General features: G+C 50.0%; 1 protein-coding gene across 1 annotated transcript in view; it reads right to left on the bottom strand.

Annotated features, from left to right (window-relative positions):
* LOC139051979 (uncharacterized) overlaps positions 1 to 18,295 on the bottom strand; it is a 38,227-nt gene that overhangs the window by 4,546 nt on the left and 15,386 nt on the right. Inside the window, exons 3-4 of the mRNA XM_070529043.1 lie at positions 15,680 to 15,859; positions 14,530 to 14,892 (exon numbers count right to left, since the gene is read on the bottom strand). Of these exons, the coding sequence (XP_070385144.1) occupies positions 14,530 to 14,892; positions 15,680 to 15,856 (540 nt within the window). The 5' untranslated portion in view covers positions 15,857 to 15,859. The remainder of the gene's footprint in view (positions 1 to 14,529; positions 14,893 to 15,679; positions 15,860 to 18,295) is intronic.

Below are 18,295 nucleotides of genomic sequence, written 5' to 3'. Positions count from 1 at the left end.
AGCATGTCGGCAACATGGGTGTCGATCATCTGGCATTCAGCGGAGGAAACGCGATATGGCCGCCGGCGCATTATGGAAGTTCCATCTGTGTGTATGCGATGAGCCGTCGCAGAAGTCGATCCCAGAAGAGGAGAGTGGTCATCGAAGGAGTCTTTATGCTTAGATAACAACGCCAGTAACTCCCCCGTCTGCTGTGGCGTTAGATCGGAGCTGATGGTACTAGCGAGAACAGAAGCAGGGACCGGATCTGCGGCTGTGAATCGTTGCCAAACAGCAGTAGTCGAGGATAGCACAGAGACAGGCTGAGCGTCCAAGACGCACATGAGAACAGCGCCTTTGAAAGCATGACTGGCTCAGTGGTTGTGTTGAGTACAGCCAAAGTGGCCGTGCAGTTGGTGAAGCGAACAAGGCTGGGTGCCAGAGCAATCCCTTTGGATTAGCAACGGGCTGACGGTACCACTAAAACGTCACCATCGGTGATGTCAGAGTTAACTACAAGGAGTTGTTCGTGGCCAGGGGCACCATACAATCATCGGCAGTTCGTAAGCGAAGGCGCGGTTCGTGCAGGTCGTCGGAATTGTCGGTCTCTGTCAAATTAACGAGACGTTGACGGCACGAGATGAAAGCAGACGCCGAAGAGAGAAAGTCCCACCCTAGTATAAGCATGTGAGCACAGGAAGTCAACACTGCGAACTAGATATGTTGGCGTATCCCGTCGATCGAAACTCTTACCGGTGCATTGCGCCGATAGCCGAATCACGACATTATTTGCATCAAGAAGAAGAGCTTCGCTGTAAGGTGTAACTTTGCGCAGACGAGAGCACAAGCCAGCGTGAATAATAGAAATAGCTGCTCCCGTATCAATCAATGCTATAACTGGTACACCTCCTACACACGCGAATAAAGTATTGGCCGGGCACGCTGGAGGAATTGTAGTCTGTGCGAGCCATCCAGCTTTCCCTCCAGAAACTGCACCATCTAGTTTTCCGATCGGTAGTCCGGAGTCCGTGTGGCCGGTTTCAGGGGTGATGTCAGGCATCGGAGAGAGGAGGGCGAGCGGCGACGCCCTGGACGGTAGTTGCGAAGCACTTCGGTAGGTGGAGAAAGTGAGCGTGGGGAGAGCCGGCGCTGGTAAGGACTCGGAGAAAGCAACGGGTCTCTCTCATAAATATCGTAATATTGTTCGTCCTGTTGTCGTCTTTCTCAAAAACGCGATATGTGCCCGCGAATACGGCAATAACAACAAATGGAGCGGGGCGTAGGCCGAGTAGTGCAAAATGCTGTGGCAGGCGGGCGGGGTACGAGTCGCCAGATGGTTAGGGGCAGCAGCAGGAGCAGAAGGAGCTGTCCGAACGAACGCTGGTTGCGCAGCCGCAACCTGAGCATACGAGGTGGATGGCGAAGGAGGGGCACAGCTCGCAGCACAGGTCATGGAGGACAGCTCCTCTTTGATGATGTCGCGCAGGCCAGGAACCGAAGGTTGAGGCTGGAGAACGGGAGCACTGAGCAGGCGACACGCTTGGAGCTCTTCACGTATGCATACGTATGCGTATGCTTCACGAATCAGCATACGCAGGTCCGTATCCAAGGAAGGAGGCGCGTCACCGGCGAGAGGTTGTAAACGGATGGCCTGCAGTGCGTCCAGGTGTTGGCAAGTAAGGATCACATCGTTAAGGGTATTTGGGTTCTCGATCGCCAGTGCGTGGAACGTGACGTGGGCAGTGCCCTTTAGGATATGACGAACAAGATTAGATTCCGAAATGGTGGCGTCGGGAGCACTGAGCAGGCGACACGCTTGGAGCTCTTCACGTATGCATACGTATGCGTATGCTTCACGAATCAGCATACGCAGGTCCGTATCCAAGGAAGGAGGCGCGTCACCGGCGAGAGGTTGTAAACGGATGGCCTGCAGTGCGTCCAGGTGTTGGCAAGTAAGGATCACATCGTTAAGGGTATTTGGGTTCTCGATCGCCAGTGCGTGGAACGTGACGTGGGCAGTGCCCTTTAGGATATGACGAACAAGATTAGATTCCGAAATGGTGGCGTCAACACGGCGACAAAGGGCGAGGACGTCCTCGATATAAGATGTGAATGTTTCGCTGGGAAGTTGCGTGCGTCTATCAAGCTTGTTCTTGGTGACCTCAGAGCGGACTTTGGGAGCGCCCAAAAATCTGCCGAAGCTGTTGTTTGAATGCCGCCCAGTCAGGCAAGGTGATCTCGTGGTTGAGAAACCAAGTCCTGGCAACAGTGAGGTGGAATGCGACGTTGCGAAGCTTGCGCATATGATGCCACCAGTTAGACTCACTCACGTGGTCATAATTGCCCAGCCAGTCGTCAACGTCGTCACTACGTAGGCCAGCGAACATGGTGGAATTGCACTGCCGCGTGCTCACGGTCCATTACAGAACGGCCGGTGGGGCAGAGACGGTGACGGCGGAGGCTCCTGGAGGATCTTCTTGGAGCATCCTGGCGGAAAGGCGGAGCAAGCGGCGACCTGAACAAAGCTCCAGGGAAACTCGAAGGCGTAGAGGACCAAGCGATAGAGAGCAGCCTCCACCACTAGCGAGACAGCTGGCAAGCCTCAACGGTTTATTTCGCAGGTCGCGCGCTGCAGACGATGATGCTGCCCATGATGATGAACATATACAGATGAAGAAGATGAAGGGGTAATATAATGCTCACAACTCTTACATTTTTTTTTTCTGGCCAGCCACCACCGTTATCGAACGGACTGCTCAGTTTGAACAAAGGCAGTGAGCTAGCAAGCAGACCCACTTAGTACTTCTGAAGGCTGTGAGAAGCCACGTATACAGCTTCTCTATTTTTGATTTATTCGGTTGCTCAGATTGGCAGCAGCTGCAAATCTGGCCTTTTTTTCGTGCATGGATTATAAGAAAACGGCCACCGTGGGCAGAAATCGAAGCCGCGGCCTCATACGAAAGAGCATAATCATCCAATGGCCCTCAGTCTCCAGCAGTTGCAGAGCAACTGAACAAGGCGGCGATCAAACATGTAAGGGCAGCAGAGGGTGCTAAGACCCGGACATGCCGCCACTCGGAACTGAACCTGGCAACGTTACACACATGAACTCTCTCGAGTGAAGCTAATTAGAACGACTATTTGAAGAACTATCAGGCATTGTGTGGGATATCATTGACTTTAGTGAGGTTAGAAGAACTAGTGAGGCTTATAAAGTGGTTGCTTATGGCCACGTCCTCTAGTATGGCGGACTCACAAATAAGAATCAATACGGAGTAGTATTCCTAATCTATAATGGCATAGCGGGCAACCCTGACGAAGTTTACAGCTTTAATGAGGCGGTACCAGTAGTTGTAACAAAACTAAATAGGAGGTATAGAATAAAGGTAGTACAAGCCCAGGTTCCAACCTCTAGTCACCATGCTGATGAAATGGAACAGTTTTATGAGGGTGTTGAATTAGCGATGAGAATAGTGCAAACTGAATACACCGTAGTCATGGGCAATTTCAATGCAAGAGTGGCGAAAAAGCACGCTCGTGAACAAGCAATTGGCAACTACGGCATTGATATGGGAACACTAAAGAAGAAATGTTGGCAGAATTCGCGGAAATGAATCAACACCGAATAATGAACACCTAGTTTAGGAAGCGTAGCAACAGAATGTGGAACTGGAAAATCACTAATGGTGAAATAATAAATTAAATAGATTTCATACTTTCTGCCGATCCCAGCATAGGGCAGGATGTAGAAGTGTTAGGTGGGGTAAAGTGCAGAGATCATAGGTTAGTGAGGTCTAGGGTTCCACTCAATATGAATGGAGCGATTAAATTGGTCAAGAAGAAACAGGCCAAGCTGGAGGCAAAGGGTAAAAGCACAGGAATTTAGGCTGGTGCTTACAAACAAATATTCAGCCTTAGAACTGAGGGATGAAAATGACAGAGGTAATGAACGAAACCGTAACTAGACTGCCTTCAGAAGCAGCAGTGGAAGTAGGAGTTAAGGCACCAAGGTAGCCAGGAGGTAAGCTCTCGCAAGTAACGAAAGACCTCATAATGGAACGACAAAGAATGAAACTGTCCAACTCAAGAAATCAAATAAAATTCTCGCAACTCTCAAAACTAACCAACAAGAACAAAATAAGGAATATTCGATACTATAATGTGAGAAAGACTGAGGAAGTAGCAAAAAATGGACGCAGCCTCAAATCAGTGAGAAGGAAGCTTGGCATCGGGCAAACCAAGATGTATGGTTTGAAAGATAAAACAGGGTCATACCATCAGCAGTTTCGAAGATATAGTAAAGGCAGCAGAAGAATTCTACACTGACCTGAACAGTACCCAGAGCAGCCGCGATATCACCATTCGAAGTAGTAAAGAAGAGGTTACAGAGGCTCTTTCTACAACTATCGATGAAGTTAGAAGGGCCTTGCAAGACATGAAACGGGGAAAAGCTGCGGGACAAGATGGACTACCAGTCGATTTAATCAGAGGTGGAGTATACATAATGCTTGAAAAACTAGCGGCCCTTTATACGAACGGTCCATCGACTTCAAGTGTCCCAGAGAACTGGAAGAATAGGAACATTATTGTAACCCACAACAAGGGAAACGTTAAAGAATTGAAAAATTATTGGCCCATTAGCTTACTCCCAGTATTACATAAAATTTTTACCAAAATATTCTCCAATAGATTAAGGGAAACACTGGACTTTAGTCAACCAAGAGAACAGGTTTCCTTCAGGAAGGGATACTCAACAACGGATCACATTCCCGTCATCAATCAGGTAATCGATAAATCCGCAGAGCTTTCAGAGATAAGGATACGGGTTTGCATTAAGGAGTGGTAGCAACAGTCATAGAGGCATTATGTAATCTAGGAGTTCAGGAAGCTTACGTAAATACTTTGGAAAATATGTATGAAGATTCCACAGCTACCTTGATTCTCCACGAGAAAAGTAAAAAGATACCTATAAATAAAGGAGTCAGACAAGGATACACATTCTCTCCAGTGCTATTCACTACATGCTTGGAAGAAGTATTCACGCTGTTAAATCGGAAGGCTCAGGAGTAAGGATCAACGGTGAATATCTCAGCAACCTTCGATTTGCAGATGACATAATCCTGTTCAGCAACACTGGGCATGAGTTGCAACAGATGATTGAGGACCTTAACAGAGAGAATATGAGACTAGGGTTGAAGATTAATATGCAGAAGACCAAGGTAATGATTAATAGCCGGGCAAGGAAACAAGAGTTCAGTATCGCCGGTAAGCCTTTAGAGTATGTGAAGGAGTACGTTTAACTAGGTCAATTACTAACAGGGAACTCTGGTAAGACGACGGAAATTTACAGAAGAATATTTCTGTTTTTCTGTAGTTGGAGTGCCCATGGCAGACATTGTCAGATCCTGACTGGGAGCTTACCACTATCATTGAAAAGAAAGCTGTACATATAATGCATTCTAGCGGTGCTAACATATGGAGCAGAAACTTGGATATTGACAAAGAAGCTCGAGAACAAGTTAAGGACCACGCAAAGAACGATGCAACGAAGAATGTTAAGCGTAACATTAAGAGACGGGAAGAGAGCGGTGTGGATGAGAGAGCTAACGGGGATAACCGATATTCTTATTGGCATTAAGAGAAAAGAATGGAGCTCGGCAGGCCATGTAATGCGTAGGTTTGCTAACCGGTGGACCATTAATATTATAGTATGGTTGCCAAGATAAGAGATGCGCAGTCGAGGTCGGCATAAGTATAGGTGGGCTAATGAAGGTAGGAAATACGCAGACGCAAGTTGGAATCGGTTGGCGCAGGACAGGGGTAATAAGAGATCACAGGGAGAGGTCTTCGTCCCGCAGTGGACATAAAATAGGCTGGGGATGCTGATGCTGATAACTGGCACAGCAATCAAACCCTGATGCATTCGTTCACGGCTCTTTGTGCTCCCACAACTGCTATACCTTTCCACTGCACTCCATATTGTCACGTGCTAGTGCCTGAAGAAAGCAGCCAAACTGAGAAAGACGAAACTAGCGTTTGATTGGGCGAACCTGTGCCCACAAAACAGGCTACACTTACAGCACAACGATAGCGGCAAACACGTTCGGCGATCATCGAAAATCTGATCAGCGGGTCAAGCGCGTCGGCTTTTATACAGCAGTCGTCGAATGTTCCAGACTAATCGTTGGGACCCGCATGCCTTCCACAAAGTTCTACACCATACGCGTCAGGCGATGAAATCAGATAACGCAAGGTTCGGCGACAACAGACAGCGGATAGAAGCATCGATAACTTTCCAGAAACTTCCGACATATGCAGGCGCGTCCAGCGCTGTGCGATAACACTTTTAGGCGGCGAAACGTGGTCACCCGATAAACATAAGTAAGCATAAAGTAAGTAAGCGATAAACATAAGTAAGCGATAAACATAAACATAAACGTAGGAATCCGTCCTTTTTCTTCACTAAAACAACTAGAGACGCCCACGGGCTTTTCGACGGCCGTATGATGTCGTCGCGGAGAATTTCGTCGACTTGTTGCCTAATTACCGTCACGTTCTCGCGTCAAAACTCGGTAAGGGCTGTGGCCGAGTGGTCGAACGCACTCTTCGATTATTATGCGATGCTTTGCGACTGGCGTTTCTCGAATCCTCGATGACATTGAAAAGCAGTCTTTGTATCGTCGAAGCAGACTTCTGAGCTGTTGCTGCTTAATCACGGGGAGGCTTCATTTATGTCGAAGTCTGGCTCGGGAACTACGGTCGTCGGAGTAGATGCGACAGAATCTGAGAGGACGAACGCATTGCTGGTTTCCAGAATTTCTTCAATGTATGCGATCGTCGTACCCTTGTTGATGTGCTTGAATCTTGGCTGACGTTTGTCAGCAACACTTTCGTGTTTCCTCCGTGCAGTCGAGCGATCCCTCTTGCGACGCAAATTTTACGGTCGAGCAGTAGACGTAGTTCGCCTTCGGTGACGCCTTCTACGTCAGTGGGCGTTTCGGTGCCGACAGCAATAACAATGCTGGAGCGAGGTGGGATGCTCACTTGATCTTCGAGCACACTCAAGGCGTGGTGACTACAAGGGCTCTCCGGCGGTATCGCGTGATCTTCCGACAGCGTTATTGACTTCGAATTCAGGTCAATGATTGCGCCGTGTTGGTTGAGCAAGTCCATGCCGAGAATGACGTCTCGTCAACACTGTTGCAGGATAACGAAGAGGGCAGGGTAAGTCCGGTCATGAATGGCAATTCTTGCCGTGCAGATTCCACTCGGCGTGATGAGGTGTCCTCCAGCGGTCCTAATTAACGGGCCTTCCCATGCAGTCTTAACTTTCTTCAACTGGGCTGCGATGGGTCCACTCATGACCGAGTAATCGGCCCCTGTGTCGACTAAGGCGGTGACTGCGTGGCCGTCGAGAAGCACGTCGAGATCGGTGGTTCTTTGCCTTGCGTTACAGTTAGGTCTTGGCGTCGGTTCACGGCTGTGTCGCGTTGACGTGTGGCTGGTATGGAAAATCATCAGGTCGTCTTTCATCGTCGTATTCTTTGCTTCCACACTTCGCCGGGACGCCGGCGTGTCGTTATGTCGTCGAGGTAGTTTCTTCGGCGTCTTAGTCGGCGGCGGAGGATCTTCGTCAGTTCGACGAACAGCAACCGCACCTCCATAGGTTGCTGCATTTAATTTTCCGGATAGGGGCTCGCAGACCGGCCCCGGGCTGGGCCAGTGTACGGATGGCGCTGCGGCGACAGGTAGCGGCCTGGTGACGGCAAACGGGGCGGTCGTCTTGAGTTCCACTGAGTGGCGGCTAGGTAATCGGCGATGTCACGTGGGCGCTCCCCAAGCTGTGGACGCGGCGCGTTGACGGCGAAGCCTCTCAGTCCCTAGTCGCGGTATGGGCATCGGCGGTACACATAGCCGGCTTCTCCGCAGTGATAGCAGAGCGGGATGTGGTCGGGGTCTCGCCAAATGTCCGTCTTCTTCACGTAGGTGGGCTGGGCGACGGGTGGGCGTGCTGTTGGCGGCGGCGGCGGACGGCGGCGTTGCGGGCTTACCCCTGGCGCGGTTGCAGAGGGGTGCCTTGACGGCGTGCGACGGCGGCGTAGGTCATCGCTTCCGGCTGGGCCTGCGGCGATTCTGATTGCACGTCAGGAACTCCAAGCGATCGGTGCAACTTTTTCACGATGTCGGCGATCGAGGCCACTTGAGGCTGCGACGAAGGCAAGACCTTGCGCAGTTCTTCTCGCACAATGGCCCCGATGGTCTCGCGCAGATCGTCCGTGGCCAGTGACTGAATTCCTGCGTAGTGAGTAGAGCTTGTACGGTGGTTGAATTGCCGGTTCCGCATTTCGAGTGTCTTCTCGATGCTGGTGGCCTCGTGAAGGAACTCTTCTACGGTCGTCGGTGGGCTTCGCATCGTTGCGCCGAAAAGTTCTTCCTTCACACCACGCATGAGAAGGCGGACTTTCTTCTCCTCGGGCATATATGGGTCGGTGGGTCGGAGCAGTCGCTTCATATCTTCCGTGAAGATGGCAACGTTCTCGTTAGGTTGCTGCACTCGGGCGTCCAGCATGGCTTCGGCCCTTTCCTTGAGCACGACGCTCGTAAAGGTGCGCAGGAAGCCGCTACGGAAGAGGTCCCATGTTGTCAAGGTCGACTCCCGGTTCTCAAACCACGTTCTGGCGGCATCTTCTAAGGCAAAGTATACATGCCGCAGCTTATCGTCGGAGTCCCCGTTGTTAAAAGTCGCGATTCATTCGTAGGTCTCCAGCCAGGATTCTGGGTCTTCAGTCGCTGCTCCATGGAAGGTCGGTGGGTCCCGAGGTTGTTGTAGGATAACGGGGGACGCTGGGGCAGCCATTGGGGTAGTTTGGACCACGATCTCCTTTATCGAGTCAGGTAGAAGTCCGTGCTCTGGGGGCAGTGCTTGCAGTCTGCGGCTAGCACGCTGGTCTTGGGCTATATTGGTTTACTCCTCGGGCTTCGGGCATCGATCGTGGCTTTCCGGGGGCGTTTGGTACAAGAACGCACTGGCACCTCCACCAGAGGTCACGTGGTAGTGACTGTGAAGAAAGCAGCCAAACTCAGAAATACGAGACTAGCGTTTTATTGGGCGAACCTGTGCCCACAAAACAGGCTACACTTATAGCACACCGATAGTGGCGAACGTGGTCGGCGATCGTCAAAAATCTAACCAGCGGGTCAAACGCGTCGGCTTTTATATAGCAGTCGTCGAATGTTTCAGACTAATCGTTGGAACCTGCGTGCCTTTCACAAAGTTCTACGCCATACGCGTCAGGCGATGAAGTCAGATAACACAAGGTTCGGCGACAACAGACAGCGGATAGAAGCATCGATAAATTTCCAGAAACTTCGGATGTATGCAGGCGCGTCCAGCGCTGTGCGATAACATTTTTAGGCGGCCAAACGTGGTCACTCGATAAAGATAAGTACACGTGTCGATATCTTTTCTACAAAATTCATTCTGGTAAGTTGGCCTTGGAAGTATCTGGTGTTTGCTCAACAAAGAATGGCCGGTCTCGTCAAAAACTTCCCTTAATTTTCGTGCCATCCAAGTGTCGAGCGAAAACGTAAACGTGCGTTTTCTGGACTGCGTTTGCCGAGCCGTAAGGAGCAGGCTCCGATGGTTTACAATTCTCTCAAAATGTACTGTCGGCCAAAAAAAAAAAAAAAGATGGCTGAAGGCTTAGCTTGGTTAAGCCTGGAAGATTGCGAAAGTCCAGCGCCGTCACTTGGCCACGGGGGGGGGGGGGGGGGGTTACACTCCCCGTTTACGGTGGCACAGGAAATTGGTGCCATCTCTGTAATGGGCTAACGCAAAAATCCGTTTCCCTTGCATGGCCTCCTAGATCGTCGCGCCCACGCTCGCCGATCCCGGTGGCCAAGCCCTTCCCCCCGCTTAACTGCGCCCTCCTCTCCCCATGCCCTCTCTCGTAAAACCCTCGCAACTCCCTCACCTTCGACTATCCACGCGCCCGCGCCGCCGTGCCGTCCCAGCCGGCCCGGCGGCTGCTTAGTCCGCTACGTAACGCTTTATTTTTGTTATCTACTGTCATCGAGATGCGTGCGCTGCTGTGCGTTGATCGACGTGGCTTGTTTCGTCAGTTATGTGGTCCTCGGTAGCTGTGTGCTTGTGCACCGCGACGTTTCACCCGTTTCACGACTCGTACCGCTTGTGCATCGTGCAGTGGTGCACGAATGCCTCATAAACAAGTCCTGCAAGGTTGTTCCGGGTGCCTAAAAGCAACAGGTGAGCGCTCAGACCCAAGGACATCAGAAGGCGCATGTGCACGAACACAGCCCTGTCCATTTGTGTGCTCCATGAGGCTCCGGACGTCGTTGCGCCTTGATTGTGCTACACTTGCCTCTTCCCGGTAGAGAAAGCTGACAAATAGGTGCTCCTCCTCATTGTCACCTGGTATGTGACTTGCGTTTATCTGTGCCAGGTCTCATTCTGCAACTTCAATAACTTACCCACCTTTCCATACCGCCCTCAGTGCTTTTTCTTTGTATCACGTTCTACAAACCTACTAACAGCTGAAAAATTACTGTTAGTGTTTGTGTACTATCTCAGTAACCCCCGATGGGAAAACCGCGCGAACAACCTTCATGTGTAGGCATGATACGCTTTTTTTTTCTTCTGGAAAGCATGAGCATTTCATGTGTCCTACATGCATATTTTTGCAGTTCGTGTTTATTATACAAAGGAGAGCCCAATAGGTACGACTTAGTGCCTTAAGTGACGTAATTTTATTGCTAAGCATTGCATTCGGGTAGAAGGAAAAGTAGTGTTGGCTTGTTTCACCTGGTCTTTGATTGAGGAATAAGCCTTTCTGCGAATGTTTTCTATGTGCTGCTGCAAAAGCCGACTACCTTATGTTCCCCTTGCAACGGTTACTGAAGTTGTGGCCAAGTGCAAAATAATGTGATAATGTGTGTTTCAGTTTTTAGTACAATGTTATTTTTTTCTGCCATGTTTTTTTTTCAATTTGTTCAGCAGTAATGAACATGCCACGCATTTCATATACTTTCGTGCAGATTTATAAGTAAGCTTTCTTTAGGTATGACTCTCAATCAAACAATGTTAGCATTTTATTCTATCTTTCAGGTATTTTGCGTGTCATTGTTTTTGCCATAACCAGTGAGTTTTTCCTTTTTATAGTTGTCATGAATATGTCATACGCGTCGTCCAATTTTGTGCAATATCTTAGTGCACATATCAGGAGCTCGTCTACATTTAGGTCTTGAGGACGTTATATAAAAATCTTGTTTTTTTATGTGTGTACATGAAACGGCCTTCGCGTTTTCTAGCGCTTTCTTTTATTATTTCACCATCTGTGAACTTTTGTCTTTAGTACTCTTGTATACGCCATGCACCTTTAACTTTTGCTCATTTTTTGAGCGTGTATCACACCATGTTGTAAGAAAACTCTGTTTTCGGAAATGAAGTCATTAAAGCGAGACTAAGCATCTATTGTGTTGGAAGTGGAATTTTTGTCTATGTCCCGGCGCATGCTGGTATATGTATGGGCAAGACTGCGTGCGTGCCAACGCATAGCCCACGGCGCACCACGCGCCAGCTCGCAAGCAATGCCAATGCGCGGCCTACCACGCGCATTGTTTGCGACTGGCGCGCCGTAACAAGCGCGCTATAAAAAACAAACGCGCCGCTTGCGGGTAAAAACAAAAAAAAGTGAGTGGTGCGCGCGGCATGGGGGAAAGGGAGTGGAGTGGGTCAGCATAATAAAAACAAAAAGGAAAGAAAAACGTTTGGGAGAGGAGATGCCGCGCAGCTGCTGTTGCCATGACAACGTAAACAATCGTGTGCGCCGCCATTTTGCTTCTGCGTCGCCCATTGGTTAGGGCCGTAACTGAAGGGGACCTTGGCGCTAGCGTCGAAAGAGCGTCTGCTCGAAAACGGCCAATGGGAGCCATACGGAGTGTCCCTCCCGCTCCTGGCTTGGCCGCAGCAGATCGTTCCAGCCTCGCCTTGTACACATCATCCGACATAGCGCAAGGCAGCGCGCCGACCACTGCGAGGAGCCGAGCTGTAGCCCCATTTATCCTCCTAGCGTGACGTAACACCAACGAGCGCCCTCTGTCGGTAGCGCCGCAGCAGCGGCGCGCAAGGCTTCGCTTCCACCATCGATGCCGCGAGCCATGGGGCCCCGTCTCTCGGTCTGGCGTGACGTCACACATTCACGTGACACGCAGCTGTGTAAGAGGCGCCACTGGCGCCACGACCACGGATGGGCCGAAAGTGCGAGCACAGTATTGCTTTCGCAATCAAAGCAAACGGACCACAGCTCAAGTGGCCGGAGTGGCTTCGGGGCCACACCAGGGCGCTGCTATCGCGTTCCGCGCGCTGACACCGAGAGTGCCCCGAGTGACGCCAGTCTTCGCCCTCACTCTCAGGCGGGGTATCGTCACGCTTGATAAATTTCTAGTGCACAGTTTGGTTGCTCTGCTGCTGACGCCCGCGACGAAGGGGACCGTGCGTCGCCGGTAGTCCAGCACATGGCGCTGTCGCGCAGTAGAGGGCGGCCGCAGCGCATCAAAGCGCGGGACTCAGAAGGAACGAAGACCCGTTCTGATTGTTGTTTTGCTTACGTTCACCTTGTGTTTCATATTAGTGCATGTCGCCGGCGTCCACCGCTGCTCCAGTTTAGGCTGCATAGCAGAAGTAGCTGCAACGGCGTTGATAGCGATGCGCGCTTTTTCATGCCAAGCTGATAAGTTACAGGCGCAAAGCTTTGCTGAGGACTCGGCTTTTCTGTCAAGATTACTTTTCCGGCAGTGTCTCCAGCAGTGGGTTTACTATTTACATGAGTGACGCCTCTGAAAACTGCTTTGGATAGGTACTACAATGCGTGGGCCGTTATGAAACTTTACAAAAGTACGCCCAGGAAGGAATAATTGGGAAGACGAATCGGAGGAACTAGTTATTCTTGAAAGTTTATTCACGGAAACATTCCATGGCTTGAAGGGGTCCTCAGTGCGATGAAAAGTTGCCGTCGACCGCGATGACTTGGCTTACTCGCCTTGGCAGCGAGTCGTAGAGCGCCGCCGCTATAGCTTCGGACGTCCGCGCAGCGCTTCCTGCTATCTAACTTATTGCGCGGACGTGAAAGAGCGCGCGTCACCGTAGCCGCCGTTGCGGCTACTTGCTTTATGCTGCTTAAAATCGAGCAGCGGTGGAGGCCAGCGACATATACTAATATGCAACACAAGGTGAATATAAGAAAAACAACAATCACAACGGGTCTTCGTTCCTTCTCAGTGCCGCGCTTTGATGCGCTGCGGCCGCCCGCCACTGCACGACAGCGCCATGTGCTGGACTAGCGGCGACGCACGGTCCCCTTCATCGCGGCCGTCAGCAGCAGAGCAACCGCACGGTGCACTAGAAATTTATCAAGCATGACGAGGCCCCGCGTGAGAGTGAGTGCGGAGGCTGGCGTCACTCGGGTCACTCTCGTCGTCAGCGCGCGGAGCGCGATAGCAGCGCACCGGTGTGGGCCCGTAGCCGCTCCGGCCACTTGAGTCGTGGTCCGTTTACTTTTTGGCCGATAGTACATGCCCATTTTTTACAACATCCTTAAGTAGTACTTTCGTGCGCCTGAAAGCGTCGTGTCTCAGCTGTTATTTTCACTAGTTGGTTCTATAAGGAATTGGGTGTAGTGTGCTTGGAATCTGCTCAATAAGGTTGTGTCATTTCAGGAGCGTTATATTTTCTCCAGTAATTAGACCATCCAGTTAAAACACACGCGCCGACAAATACCGATTTATCTCCGCCATTGAAATTAGACATTGTAAAACACCGGTTCAAAGGCGACAGAAATAAACACTGATTAATTATCCCCGAATTCGAAGAAAAACGAATCACGAAACCACCGTGCACTATTTATCAGGGACGCAATAATGAGGGGTATCATCGAATTAATTTTGACAGCCTGAGTGTATTCAACGTGCGCCCGATGCATGGTACACGAACGTGTTTGCGTTCAACCCCGATCGGAATGCGGCCTCTACGGTCGGGAATATAACCCGCGATCAGCAGCGCGACGCCAACGCCACTTAGCTACAGCGGGGGTTCATTCGATACGTGTGGCACGAGCAGTTTGGTAAAATTGGCCCTTGAGACGCCCGTGGCCCATGGCCTAGCCAGCCAAGCAAGCGAGCCATAAGGCACCTGAATGATCAGCACATTTAGGACTCTGGTCTGACCGTAGTACACGCGGCCGAGAGGCTTCCTTGCATGATCGTCTCGCAAGAACGTCCTCACAGTTGGCCAAGAATGAATAGTCTGGAAACAAAAACTAGAATAATAAGCAGAAGTGAGCATAGAATCCTGAGGAGTGCTGGGAATGAAACGATGCAGCGACCTCTTGCTGAGAACCAGTCCGCCATAGCCACGACCCACCACGGCGGCGGCCTTATCAGCGCTGTGACACCATTGTGCCACGTGTAATGGTGACTAAACTATCGGTACGTTCCTCATGATGCCCGGACAAAGCATGCCTTTATAAAACTCACCCTGTCGAGGCTGACGTGCGTAAGCAGCTCCGTTTGGTCGAGCAACCGAACCAGAGGGCACACCTTGAACGGAATCTCGACTCCCTCGACGCCGGTCAGGCAGGCCGTGACGATCCGCTTGGAGAACGTGATCAGTTTCATGAACTGCACCGGGCGAAATCGTGCCAGCACTGACACGTTCAGGCGGACGCCCGAGAAACAGCGATGCTCGCGCAGAAACCACAATGTAGCCAGGAAGAGCACCGCAGCTCTTGGGTCGTACGGAGCCATGGGATCGTCATGGATCATGTTGAAGTCTAGGCTGCCTTCGCGCAGTTCGTCAAAGTCAATGCCGAAGGGGTTCAGGAGCTCGTTCAACTCTTCCTGCATCGCGCGCAACGGCAATAAAGTTCGTAAGAGCTGCTTCCTGAAACGAAATGAACTGGCTCGCTTCACGGCTTGAACTCGAACAAGGTGTGTCGGCATATGTAAAGTGTCGTATATGCACAGTCCTCGTTGTCTTACCTGCCTTGTCCCTTAGCTACTCTGGGAGCTGTTCTATGCAGTAGCCTTGTGTCCTATTTATATGTGTGTGTGTTTTTATGTTATATATATATATATATATATATATATATATATATATATATATATATATATATATATAAACGAGAAGAAAGGGGGTTAACCGAGGGTCCCGGTTTTATTAGTCATATCATACGAAGCCAACAAACATTGACACCAAGGACAACATAGGGGAAATTACTTGTGCTTGATAAATGAAAATAAAGAAATTAAGAATTAATGGAAATTAAAGTGGATGAAAATAAACAACTTGCTGCGGTGGGAACCGAACCCACAGCCTTCGCATTTCCTTCGCATATATATATATATATATATATATATATATATATATATATAATTTAAAATTTATAATATTTATATTCTTGATACGTGTGTAATATTCCTTTACTCACTGGCCTGCACAGACAACGAGCAGAAGAACGTCATCTGCTGTCTTAGGGGCAGAAGGCACTGAGAAAAGCGTCTGTGTGGTTACCTTAACGTAAATTGCAAACACTAAACCCCTGGGGTTGTAGCCAGTGTGAGCTGTGTGTGATGCGCACGCTTCACTTTTCTGCGTGGACGTGGTTGAAGTGACGGAATGAGTTACCGCATGAGTCAACATCCAGCAGCGGGCACCTCCTTGGTTTCGCTGCGTACATGGGTCAAGCAGAAAAGGCACTTTCAGTACATCTCGGGCGACAAAGGCGGCCCTCTCGAGCAACTCGAGGTCGTCCTCGAACTGATCTTCGGCAAACTTCCAGAACCTGACTACCTGCACGTCCATGACCTGGAAAGTGTCAGAGATATTGGAGCAACATGGTGGCTAGAGCCTAAAACACCAGCAACGTTTAGAGCCTAATCCAAGAGCAGAATTATCCAGCACGAAATTATTAGTCGGTCGAAGTTTCCCGTGAGATTATCCAGGTATGTGATGCGTTCTTATCTCTGTCTCAGTGATTCCCAGCGTCACACAGAGAAGAAAATGTGGGCACAAATTGTCAAAGATGACTGCCCAAGTATGCGAATAGCTGATACGCCTCATGTATTAGGCGTGTGCTGCGGCAGCGCTCTTCTCTCGCACTTCCCTCTCGACACACTCCGCCATCTGGAGGCGCCGGTGTTATGCACGCGCATACCCTGTGGCACATGGACATTGAGCCAAGTTGCCGTCAAAGAGGTTCATTCAAGGGGGACACATACCCATGCGAACGGAATAGATCTTAGACTGCACAACCTTCGGCATCATGTATTTGGTGGCGTAGCTGCGCAGCCGGAAAGACAACTGCTCTGACAATGCCACGAATGCTATTCCCATTTACATAAAACCCACGAGTTTGGTCCCCAAACACAGATCTACATGTGGTATGGATATAGTACCACACGCAGGGCTTTTGTCAGTTGGAATCGATTAGTCGAATGAGTTAGACGTCGCGAAGGAACAACCCTTGAGTCATGTGCTCACTGCTCAACCCTGATTTTTTAACGTGCCCCTAATTGTAACTGCGAGAGTGTTTTTGCATTCCACCCCCATCGAAACGCTGCCGTCGAGGCGGGGGTATCGAACTCGCTACCTCGTGCAGAACACCATATCTAGTCACTGAACCACTGCTGTGGAGTGGCAGGGACCGTGAAGATTCTATTGAATTAGAAAAAGCATGGAGCGCCTTTGAATAAAGGAGGGCGTGTTTCATTCAACTTAAGCGAGAGTAACAGTAGGAGACATTTAACTTGAATCCACGCTCTTCCAATCACCCACAGGCGTAAAAGCTTGTCTCGGCAAGAACATGAAATACAAATAATGCAAGCATGTTGTATTTTCAGTGATGGAAGCGGCACTTGGTCTTTTGAAGCAGCTTTCAGGGCAGGAAAATCGCAGTTTGGAGCATAAATTTATGCTTCCGGAGCAGAAATATTTACTGTTTGGAGCAAGAAAAGAATGCTTTCGAGCGCTAATTTACTATTCTGGAGCAAAGAGAAGCTCTGTATAGGTTAGTACTTTCTGAAACATTGCATGCATTATTTCTTATACTAAGATGCAAGTATTATACATACCTGCATCTTACACTTATTGCATTGCATGCAATAAGAATGAACTGGAACTCCTGTTCCATTTTATTCTTATTGCATAAGAAGATGAGGATAAGCGCCTACTTATTCCTAAAATACAGCTAATTCAGCATTCCAATAAAGACTTTAACCATTTAAAAGTGCGTAATAGCCACCAGCGGTTCAGCCAACCGTCAGCGCCGGGCACGGTCTCTCAGCACGAGCGGCGTTCTTCGAGAACAGTGCTAAAGAGATTGACCCACTAGAAAGCGCTGGAGTGAATGGCCCACTATAGTGTTCCTCTTCTTCGCTACAATTACCCTCGGGTACGAAAAGGGAGCCGTCCGGCAAGCTGACACCTGCTGACTACGAGTGGATGATAGTACGGCTTCAGGCGTTTGACGTTGACAATGTCTCGTCCACGACGGCGCATGTCCGAACGCAGTTCAATGGGTTCGATCACGTAGTTAAGGGGGGATGCGCGCTCAATGATAGAGTATGGGCCTTCATACTTGGTCAGATTTGAAGAGAGCCCAGGTGCAGCGGAGGGAATGGAAAGCCAGACATGCGCTCCGAGATGGAAGGTCGGTTCAGAGGTGGTGTCACCGCGAGTGCTCTTCTGGCGCTCGTGGTCATTGGAGGTAAAGGCCCGTATGAGAGCGTGGCACTCGTTAGCATGTCTTGCCGTGGCAGAAATGGGTGCACATTCAAATGCACCAGCCGGCATGGTAGGATTGGGTCGATGGTGTGCGACAGGTGCCTACCGTACAGTAAGAAAAGGGGTGAAAATCCGGGTGGTGCTCCGAGTAGCGGTGTTCTACGCATAGGTAACGAATGGCAGAATGACGTCGCAATTTGTGTGGTCGGAGGCGACGTATATTGCAAGCATGTTGCCGAGCGTACGGTTCAGGCGTTCTGTGAGATCAATGGTTTGAGGACGGCACGCTGTAGTTGTGCGATGAACAACGTGGACCTATTTAAGAATGGCTTCATCTACTTTGAATAGGATGACACGTCCGCGATCGCTGAGCAGTTCCTCAGGTGGTTCATGACGCAGGATGAATCGATGAAACAAGAAGGAGGCAACAACGCGCGCTGTAGCTTCTGGGAGGGCGGCAGTTTCGGCGTATCGCATGAGGTTGTCAACCGCCACAATATGGCCCAGCGGCTTCCAGTC

This window comes from Dermacentor albipictus, unplaced genomic scaffold (genome assembly GCF_038994185.2).
Source record: "Dermacentor albipictus isolate Rhodes 1998 colony unplaced genomic scaffold, USDA_Dalb.pri_finalv2 scaffold_17, whole genome shotgun sequence".
NCBI classification, from domain to species: domain Eukaryota; kingdom Metazoa; phylum Arthropoda; class Arachnida; order Ixodida; family Ixodidae; genus Dermacentor; species Dermacentor albipictus.
The sequence above is the reverse complement of the archived record's forward strand: the minus strand, read 5'-3'. Positions and strand labels throughout refer to the sequence as shown.